At 39.3% G+C, this 10,907-nt stretch overlaps 1 protein-coding gene across 1 annotated transcript in view; it reads left to right on the top strand.

The window, feature by feature from the left end:
* JADE3 (jade family PHD finger 3) overlaps positions 1-10,907 on the top strand; it is a 136,118-nt gene that overhangs the window by 78,916 nt on the left and 46,295 nt on the right. The window contains exons 6-7 of the mRNA XM_007958623.2: positions 3,051-3,218; positions 8,926-9,042. Of these exons, the coding sequence (XP_007956814.1) occupies positions 3,051-3,218; positions 8,926-9,042 (285 nt within the window). The remainder of the gene's footprint in view (positions 1-3,050; positions 3,219-8,925; positions 9,043-10,907) is intronic.

Here is a 10,907-nt window from a genome sequence, read left to right as displayed (position 1 = left end):
AAATATAATTTTTCTTCTTTACTGTCACCATAATATGTTCAGTGTTTCTTCCTCAGTGGCGATAATACACTTGTGGTTACTACTTTAGAAGAGATGTTTACATCAGTGGAGTAGATTTTAACAATGAACTTAAATTTTCATTCAAAACTGTGAAAGTTGGGACCATTCCAAGTCCCTTCATGTATATCCGTTTTCTACTTCTTAGCCTAGATATTGAACACTGAAACTGAGGCCTGAATTGATTTTTCTGAAGGTACAAGGTGCATATTATATGTTTCATATCTGTCATGCATATCATTTTTGGCACTAACTTTATTAACCCCCTGAAATTATATGTAAAACATACGTAAATGCATGTGTGCAGTTTTCTCAAAAGGGTCCACAGCCTTCATCATTTTGTGATGCAGAGAACGACTGCCATGGAATACAAGCTTTTACCATCTTAAAAAAAAAAAACTCACTGCCATTGAATTGGATCCGACTTAGCAGCCCCTCCTTGGGTTTCCGAGACGGTATCACTACACAAGTAGATTGCCTAATCTTCCTTCTGAGGAGTGGCTGGTGGTTTTGAACTGCCAGACTTCTGGTTAGCAGTCCAATGCATTAGGCATTATGCCACCAGGACCTTAAATAAGTCTACAGAAGTACTAATAAAATGGTTTTCTGCTGAGTAGAATGGCCAGGAGGTAGGGAATTCCTGGAACAGATCACTGACCTTTCTTCTGCTGGTCTGAAAGGGGTTTATATTAGTGAGGAAGCTTGCTTTTATTTCTTAGCAAAAATTCTAGACTTCAGAGAAAGAAAAACTTTAAAAGTTAAGAATCTTATAAATAGTTACTGTCATAAGAACAGCTTGATTGATTGGATTCCAGCTTCAATTCTTGAGCTAAATTAAATTATTCTACCAAACCACCAGAAGAGCCTAAGTGGTACAAGCTATTTGGGATCACCTGCTAACCGAAGGGTTGGTGGTTTGAACCCACCCAGTGGCTCCATGGAAGAAAAGGCCTGGCGATCTGTTTCCATAAAGATTACAACCATGAAAACTCCATGGAGCAGTTCTAGTCTGTTATACAGGGTCGCTATGAATAATGGGCTGACTCAACAGCAGCTAACAACAGTGTCATCAACCAAACTACCTACTAGAGCTCAGCGTAGGGGCATTCTATATAAATTGATGATAAAGGCCCTGCCCCCTCTCCTTAAAATCTCATGGAGGAGATGATACTTACGCAACAGCAAGAGTAGAGAATACATGATGCTGACTACACACAGGTAATAAGATTCAGACACCTGGTGAAGCAGACACCAGGGGCTGTACACTGGCCTGAGAAGGGTTTTCTGAGGGGCTTGGAGTTTGAGCCAGGTCTTAAAAGGTGAGAAATGTCTGACTCTGCAAAGAGAAGCTGACAATGTAGAGCATGGAAACTGCTTAACCAGATGCCTGGAGGTAAGAATTAGAAAGATCAGTTGTAGAAAAAACAGGTCTGTCCAAGTGAAGGGCCCTATGTTTGGGTGTGGTGGGGCATGAGAGCAGATAGATGAGGTGAGTTGCAGCAGAGTTTAGATCAGTGGCCAGGAAGCTTTTTTTCTAAAAGGTCAAAGAGTAAATATTTTAGACTGTGCTGGCCACATGGGGTCTCTGTCATGTATTCTTTGTTTTTATTTTTTATAATCCTTTAAAAATGTAAAAACAAAACAAAACATTCTTAGCTTGTAGGCCATACAAAAACAGGCTTCAGGCAGTAGTGTGCCAACCCCTGTTTTAGATTTGGAGGGAACAGATGCAGAAGGAATCCCGGGAGGGTTTGCTGCTGTTCAGTGGTGTGAAATCTTTGTCTTAGTAAAAATATGATAGATAAAGGGTTGGAGATATATGGGGGTAGGAATAGAATTTAGAAATAAATCAATCTAGGCAAGAGATGATGAGAACTTGAATGGGGTAATTGTGATAGGAATGGAGGTCAGAAGCTAGGGGCCACTCTAGGAAGGAATAGCAAGCCTCAGGGACAGAGGAGATGAAGAAAAGTAGATAATATGAGTCCAGTAATTTGGATCTGAAAGATAGGAAGCATTGTGATGTGGACAGGAAGAGTTTGGGGAAGCATCCTGGTGGGGGGAACATGATGCATAACTGTTATAACTTGAATATGAGCTGAGGGTAAATCTCCTGAGCCAGGCAGAGGACCCTGAAGCTAATGTGGTGAATCAGTCAATGGTGCGGAGAGTGCCCGGCCACATGGGAAGCCAGGTGTTCCCGGGTTTAGTCTCTGATAGAGGGAGCAGCAAAGAGGGGAAGATGGGTGAAATTAAAGGTAGTGAAAAGGAAGTCTAGAATGTTTTCCAAACTAGTATCCCCTCCCTCCACCAGCAATTCATTTATCTGTGTTTTTAACTTCATTCCATAAAGGATTTGAAGCAGCATCCAGAACTCATTATGAAGTATTGTGATTAAAGTAATAATCTGTTCAATTCAGGATTCATTCACAAGTCCCTTTTTCTTCAAGCAAATAATTGTTTGGATTTTCTGAGTGCTTTTTATGCACCAGGCACTCCATTAGGTACTTTATAAACACTAGTTCATTTGCTCCTCAGAAGCTTCTTTCTTTTTTTCTTTTTTTTAACACTTTTTTCTGGATTATAGTAGTGCATGGCATGTGGAACCTGTTCCATAAATTAATTGACTCAGTAATTATAACACTGTCATTGAAGTAGTTTTAGAAAACAGGCACGCACACACATGATCAATAATCTCAGCACTCACATTACAATTGAGCTAGTCTTTGTGTGTATTTCCTTCTGGTCTTATTCTGTTATCTTTAAAGTTAGTATTCCTAGACACAAATACATGCTGATCTTATAACAGATGCTAAACGTTGCTTTTTGGGGTGTTTTTAAATTACTAGATCCTTGGATATGAGTTTGTTTGGCTTTGTTTGCCTCTTTTCGCCAAAAAGCAGAGGGTGCTCTGTGACTATATGTCAGAGGACATCCACCTGCTGAGAAGATGTTAACCATTCTCCCCCCTCCCCTACTCCTTCTGCTTCCAGGCCTGCTACGGCATCCTCAAGGTCCCAGAAGGCAGCTGGTTGTGTCGCCCCTGTGTCCTGGCCATTCATCCGCAATGTATCTTATGTCCAAAGAGAGGTGGGGCCATGAAGACTACCAAGACAGGGTCTAAATGGGCTCATGTCAGCTGTGCTCTGTGGATTCCAGAGGTAAGACTTAATCCAGGTCTGCAGTCACAGTGTTCAGACTGACTCGGGTTAGCATAAAGATGCTTCATGCCTGCCCATGTTTCTGAGATGAAATACTTCTACTTAAAGTACCTCAAATCCTTCTTGAATGAGGTATGCATGTAATACCTAGGCTGATGCATTCACAGATTGTGCTACCAGTGCTATTTGGTATATTTGTATGAGAGCAGAGACACAAAAGACCAAGGTGTAAGCAGCAGATTTTTTGAAGTGTAGAGTTTCATAAATGTTTATACATGTGTGTATCTGTAATCACAATCCAGTCCAAGACCCCAAGAATAGATGAAAGAGCACCCTAGAAGGCTCCCTCATCCCCACTTTCCAGTCACTATCCCCTACTGTTTTGGTTTCTACCACCACAGATGAGTTTGTTTTTGAACTTCATATAAATGGAATCATACAGTATGTACTCTTTCTCTTTGGCTTCTTTTCCTCAACACAGCATGTTGTAGCATATATCACTAGTTCGTTCCTTTTTATTGCCACATAGTATTCTAGTGTATGAATATACCACAATTCATTTCCCCGTTACATTGGTGGTTTCCACTTTTAGGCTTTTTACAAATGAATTGAGTGCCCCTTTGATTTCGATTCAACATTTGCCTAAGAGCTTCTTTATTCAGAATTCCAGTCCATATTATTTAAGCTATTCCTTCACTTGCTCCTAATTTCTCAGAGGCTACATACACACTGAGTTGATTAAAACAGGCTTCCAGGCATTTCATCTACTTCTTATGGCTCCCTTTTTTCAGCTGGATATCCCACACACATCCTCTCTCCCCAGCCCCCATCCAAACCGGTAAAGTTGTTAGGCAATTTAACTGAGTAAGGAGACAAACTGCAGAGTTTAGTTGATGGGGAGCTGGTAATAGTATGTCAATAATTTATTTCCCTTTAAAACTCCCTTCATTCTTGTTAATGTTGATTCCAGGGCAGTTATTACCTAATAATTAAGCTCACTAGGTTACACTAACAGTCCTAGATCCATGCTTTTTTATTCTGATATATATATATAGGAGTCAGAATTTTAAAAAAATTTTGAATAGTAGTTGTTTTGTTTTCTCACTAAGAACATCCAGCTTACAGACATATGAAATGAACTCTCAAGATTTCTGGCCAAGAGTGACTGATTTGCTGCAACAAGTGCCCTAGCTAATAGACTAGGTTCTCTCAACACATAGAAGTCTAGAGAATATGACTCCGAAAGTGTTCTTTAAAAGTAAAAGAAGCTTTGTCACCTGCTAGCATTCTCTTAGGGACTGTTTAAGATCTCTCTGATCTTTCTACTGTTGGTTGCCTGATGTAGGTAGAGCATATACTTACTAGTTTGACCATCCTTATTCAGTAGTCCTTTACTTTTTAACACTGTCTCTTAGAAACTTAAGTATATATTTGGGAAAAAAATTTCAAAACACTTTTTACCAGTAGTTGCTTGACCCCTTACTTTAATTTTTTGGGAAAAAAATATATCTTTTTTTAAAGTATCCCTTTCCTTTCAGCATTTTCCCAAAGACTAATTTCACTTTCAAGCTACTTAGGCTGAGGGAGTAGGGTAAGCTGATGATAGTTGTGTGGTTTAAAAGACTTTGATTTAAAAATGTTATTGTCCTTAACCTTTCTATTTAACATCCTCTACAATTTCCTCATTACCTAAATGTTGTTACTTTCTAACAATATCATGCTGAACTGCAAAGGCTTATCCCTGCCTCGCTTTTTCATCCATATTTGATTAAATGAAATAACAGAGCATCTAGCACCATCTCTAACGTAAGATCAAAAAACCAAAACCAAAATCACCACTGTCAAGTCGATTTTGACTCATAGTGACCTCTCTTTGGGTTTCCAAGGTAGTATCTCTACAGAAGTAAATTGCCCAATCTTCTTTCCGAGGAGTGGCTGGTGGGTTTGAACTGCCAGCCTTCTGTTTAGCAGTCAAATGCCTTAAGCATTATGCCACCAGAGCTCCTAACGTAAGATAGGTTCTAGATTTTTTGAATTTTAATTCCCTTCCTTATTAGCTTTCTTTGGTTCCTGTTCCCAAAAGCAAAAAGACAAGCTACCAACTGGGAGAGTATCTTTGGAAACCATATATCCAATAAGAGTGTAATAACCAAAATATATGTAAAACTTCAACAACCTAACAACAAAAAGAAAAATAATTCAATCACAAAATGGGCAAAGGACTTGAATAGACGTTTCACTAAAGAAGACATACAGATGGCAACCAAACACATGGAAAGATGCTTAGCATCATTAGCCCATTAGAGAGATGCAAATCAAACCCACAGTGAGATATCACTTCACTCCCACAAAGATGGCTAAGATTCGTTACCAGAAAATAACAAATGTTGGCAAGGATGTGGAAAAATTGGAACCCTTATCCATTGATGGAGGGAATGCAAAATGGTATAGTCATTGTGGGAAACAATGGCAATTTCTCAAAAAACCTAAAAATAGACTACCATATGTCCCAACAATTCGACTCTTAGGTATATGCCCAAAAGATTTGAAAGCAGAGACTCAAAAAGAGAATTGTATACCAGTGTTCATTGCAAGACTATTCGCAATAGCCAGAAGGTAGAGATAACCTAAATGCCCGTCAACAAATGATGACTGGATAAACAAAATGTGGTAAATACAGGCATACCTTCTTTCATTGCACTTCACAGACATTGCGTTATTTTATAAATTGCAGGTTTCTGGCAACCCTGTGTCGAGTAAGTCTCTTGGTACCATTTTTCCAACAGTGTGTGCTCACTTCATGTCTCTCTGTCATAATTTGGTAATTCTCACAATAGTTCAAATTTTTCATATTGCTATTGTACACTTAATAGACTATGATGTAAACATAACTTCTATATGCGGTGGGAAACAAAAAAATATATATGGCGCAGTTTATTGCGATACTTGTTTTATTGAGGTGGTCTGGAGCAAAAACTGCAGTATCTCCAAAGTATGCCTGTATATAAAATGGAATACTACTCAGCCAGTACGAGAAATGAAGTCTCGATACATAGTACAAGATGGATAGAGCTGGAAGATGTTACGCTGAGTGAAATCAGTCAATCACGAAAGGACAAATACTGTATGACTTAAAAGACAAATAGAGAACAGAGTTCATTAGTGGTTACTAGGGGTGGGAGGAAGGGGAAAAGAGGAGGTTAATGGTAATGGAACTATCACATTGATTAAGGGTAGGGTTGCACAGCTGATTATTGTAATTGCTGTCAATAAGTTGTGCAGCTATAAAAAATTGAACTGGCAAAAGTTGTATGAGAAATACATTTACACCAATAGTGACTGTGGTGGTTATGTTTGTATATCAACTTGGCTGGGCTGGTTGAGTGGCTGGGCAGCTGGATGTAGTTATTCCCCATGGTGAGATTGGTAATTAACTCCATGGTGGAATCTATTGGAGCAGCTGAGTAGCTGCTTTGGGTATGTGAACTGCTTCCCGTATATAAGAAACAGCTTTGGGAATGGTCTCTAGCTTATGCCACATTTGAACCCTGCATGTAGCCGTGTCATTGTTCAGCAGCCTGCCATGCTCTGCCGACGTTGGACTTGAGTTATAGCCTGTCGTGTGGTTTGGTAACATCGGGACTGTGCCGTTTGTTTGTCGACCTTGGGCTTGTTAGCCTCAGCAGCTGAGGCTGCCTGAGTAAAGAGATGCCTCTAGCTTCAGTGTGCTAGGAGCAAGAGGTAGAGCTGAAGCCCAAGGTCGAGGGGCTTTCACACAGCCCCTTTAGCCTGGCACTTTGAACTTGGCTTCTAGCCTCCAAAACTGTAAGAAAATAAACTCCTGTTTGTTGAAGCCATCCCATTTGTGGTATATTCTTGTCAGACCAGCACTAGGTAACCAGAACAGTGACAATAAGAAAAGAGTAGCTGCTGAGGCTGCTTATATACTACCAAAAACACCTGGGATTCGGTTTCTTGGTTTGGAGGTTTACTGTCATGGTTTCATGGTACATCCCAGTTAATTGGCCTAATATGTGTAGTGCTTCTGTTCTGTCTCCTAGTTCATTGTGTAGTGTCTGGGGTCTTAACAAGCTTCCAAGCACCATCCAAGGCACAATTGGTCTCTCTTCAGCAACAGAGGAAGAAGGAGAGTCAGAAATAGGAGGAGGATATGGAATAAGTGGCTAATAGACTTCCTGGAGCTATGAAGGTTAAATTAATCCCAAAACAGTCTTTAGATCTTAAACCACAAATATCCCTTGAAATCTCCTCAAAACCAAACAGTAATTTAGCTTAACTAGTAAGAAAAATGTCTGCCTTGAGCATTATGCTCTTTCAAACTCACTGCTATTGGGTCAGTCCCGACTCATAGCAACCCCTCCTTGGGTTTCTGAGGTGTTATCTCTACAGAAGTAGATTGTCCAACCTTCCTTACGAGGAGTGGCTGGTGGGCTTGAGCCTCCAGCCTTTGGTTAGGAGTTAAGTGCCTTAGGCATTATGCCACCAAAGCTCCCATATTCTTTCAAGAGCTATCTATATGGGATCAAATTGACAGCAGCAACTGGAAAGATTAGATAGGAATCTTTGTTGTGGTTAGTTGCCATCTAGTTGGTTTTGACTCAGAGTGAATCTGTGTACAACAGAACAAAACACTGCTGTCCTCACAGTCATTGGCCATGTTTGAGCCCATTGTTGCAGCCACAGTGTCAATGCATCTCATTGAGGATCTTCCTCTTTTTTGCTGACCCTCTACTTTACCAAGCATGATGTCCTTCCCCAGGGACTGGTCCCTCCTGATAATGTGTCCAAACTACATGAGTCTCCATCCTCACTTTTAAGGAGCATTCTGGCTGTTCTTTTTCCAAGACAGATTTGTTCATTCTTCAGGCAGTCTATGGTATATTCAGTACTCTGAGGGAGTAATGAGTTTATGTTAATGGGAGAAAAACACCTCAGAAAAGGAGGGTACAAATGGTTGCACAACTTGCAGAATGTAATCATTGTCACTGAATTGTACATGTAGAAACTATTGATATTGGTGTATGTTATGCCATGTATATTTTCAACAACAAAAAATAAAATAATAATAAATAAAGACTAAAGTACCAAATGATGGCAGTGGTATGGAGCAACCAGAATTCTCACAGTTTGCTGATAGCTATGCAAAAAAGGTAAACTCACTGTCAAAATGTTTGGTAATTTATTATAAAACTAAACATATACAACCAGTAATTCTGGAAATTAAGTTATATTCGCAAGAGAAATGAAAAGATTCATTTATGAAAAGACTTGTGAAAGAATGTTCACCGTAGCATTATTTGTGATTGCCAAAAGCTGAGAACAATCCAGATGCCCAATCCAATAAACAAGAGAATGAATAAATAGTAATGTATTCTATAATGGAATAACAGAAATTTTTTAAATGACTAAATACTATTTACACATACACCCCCCCCCCAAAAAAAGTAACTATTCTCACTCTATACTTCTGCCATCTCACCTTTTACATTACTGAAAGTGATTGAAGATCTGAGCAGTGAGTTTTATTTATTTATTTCTGGTTCCATATTAACCTTAAGAGATGTGGCTCGCCTTATTGTTTTCATGTTCTGAGCCTGTGAAAGATTTCACAAATCACTTATGATTTGTGAAATGTACTTCTGGAATGCCTTGGTGCCTTTGCCTTATGGTGGTGTTTTATTTATAGGTCAGCATTGCTTGTCCTGAGAGAATGGAACCCATCACAAAAGTCTCCCACATCCCACCCAGTCGATGGGCCTTAGTTTGCAGCCTGTGTAAGTTGAAGACAGGGGCTTGTATTCAGGTAAGTCTCCATGAGAATGGTGGAGTGGAATAACACCAAATTGACCGGATTCACCCTCCCAGTGACAGTGCCTGTCAACCAGCAAGTCACTCAGGAGGCTACCTGCTCACTTCTAGGGCTCTGCCATTATACAGACTATTTCTGGAACTATTTTTTTGGCATTGTCTCTGGACTCTTCAGCTTCATCTTTTGATATCCATAGTGGAAGTTAATTTTCATCCTTTGATCTGATTAATAAGGTGAGTGCTGAAGCTGGATGATAACCATCCTGAGTGGAAACAAGCCATAACTCTAAAGTTAGCAGGCCTGTGTCCTTGTGTGGCTCAACAACTGACAGGGGATGGTCTCTGAGATTCTAGGATGATTTGATTGAATGACCTTGTTGCTGGACTAAGTATAACTCATTTTGGTAGTGAAAGATGTATTTGAATGAATAAATTCTGGTAGATAGATTTGAAAATTATTTTTGTAGGCATACAGGTAAAGATTTCTGAGACATCAGAGATACAGGAATTCAACTGCTTGAAGTAGAAGTAGTGGCTTGTGGGACAGATGAATTATCACATTCTACCATCCATCATAATTACTTATCTACAAGTTTTATCTTCTCTAGTGGATTGTAAGCTCAAATTGTTTCATCCTTAGATCTCCTACCCCACTGATGGGGCAGACAGACAATATATAAATTGATTGATGGATGATGGGTAGAAAGATGGAGGTATGAAATGTTCTGAAGTAGATTTCTCATTTGTAGGGCAATGGTTCGTATTTTCATTACCTAGAGTTTAGAGTGTGCATTTTCTAAAACTCTTACCAAAATTAGACTTCAAACTTTTACTCTAAGGAGTTACATTTATTCAGCAAATATTTGAGTGCCTAATGGTGTGTGAGGCACTGTTCTAGGCATTTCTGTTTCATAGATGAGCCAACAAAGAACCCTGTATCATGTAGCTTACATTTTAGTTGAGAGAGATATATAATAAGCAATATATATTAAATAGTGTGCTAGAAGATAAGTACTATGTTGTTGTTGTTGTTGTTGTTGTTAGGTACCATTGAGTTGGTTCCAACTCATAGCAACACTATGTACAGCAGAATAAAATGCTACCTGGTCGTGCACCATCCTCACAATCATTGCTGTGTTTGAGCCCATTGTTGCAGCCACTGTGTCAAGCCATCTCATTGAGGGTGTTCTTCTTTTTTGCTGACCCTCTGTTTTAACAAGCATGATGTCCTTCTCCAGGGACCAGTGGTCCCTCCTGATAACATGTACGAAGTAAGTGAGACAGGTCTCACCATCTTCATTTCTAAGGAGCATTCTGGCTGTACATCTTCCAGGATAGATTTGTTCATTCTTCTGGCAGTCCATGATACAATAGTCCCCCCCTTATCCATGGGAAATATGTTCCAAGACCTCCAGAGGATGCCTGAAACCATAGATAGTACTGAACCCTATACATACACTATGCTTTTTCCTGTACATACATATGTATGATAAAGTTTAACACATAAATTAGGCACAGTGAGAGTTACAACAGTAACTAATAATAGACCAATTATAACTATATACTGTAATAAACATTATGTGAATATAATCTTAGCAACCTCAGCATATGATTTCTTTTTTCTTTCCTTAAGTCAAGACTCACCTTTTCACTTAAAGGAAGTATTTTATGGCTTTTCTTTGGCATATCTGAATTCCCAGCATCACTACTCTTGCACTTTGGGACCATTATTAACCCTTTTGTGAATCTTGCTACATACAATAACCACCTACATTTGCACTAGTTAAAGCATTTGGCTGCTAACGAGATGGTCACTGATTCAAACCCACCAGCTTCTCTTCAGGAGAAAGATGAGACAGT

Source organism: Orycteropus afer, unplaced genomic scaffold (genome assembly GCF_000298275.1).
Source record: "Orycteropus afer afer isolate SDZICR_OR568_19922 unplaced genomic scaffold, OryAfe1.0 scaffold01051, whole genome shotgun sequence".
Classification (NCBI taxonomy): Eukaryota; Metazoa; Chordata; class Mammalia; order Tubulidentata; family Orycteropodidae; genus Orycteropus; species Orycteropus afer.
This window is presented reverse-complemented; position numbering and strand designations above follow the sequence as displayed.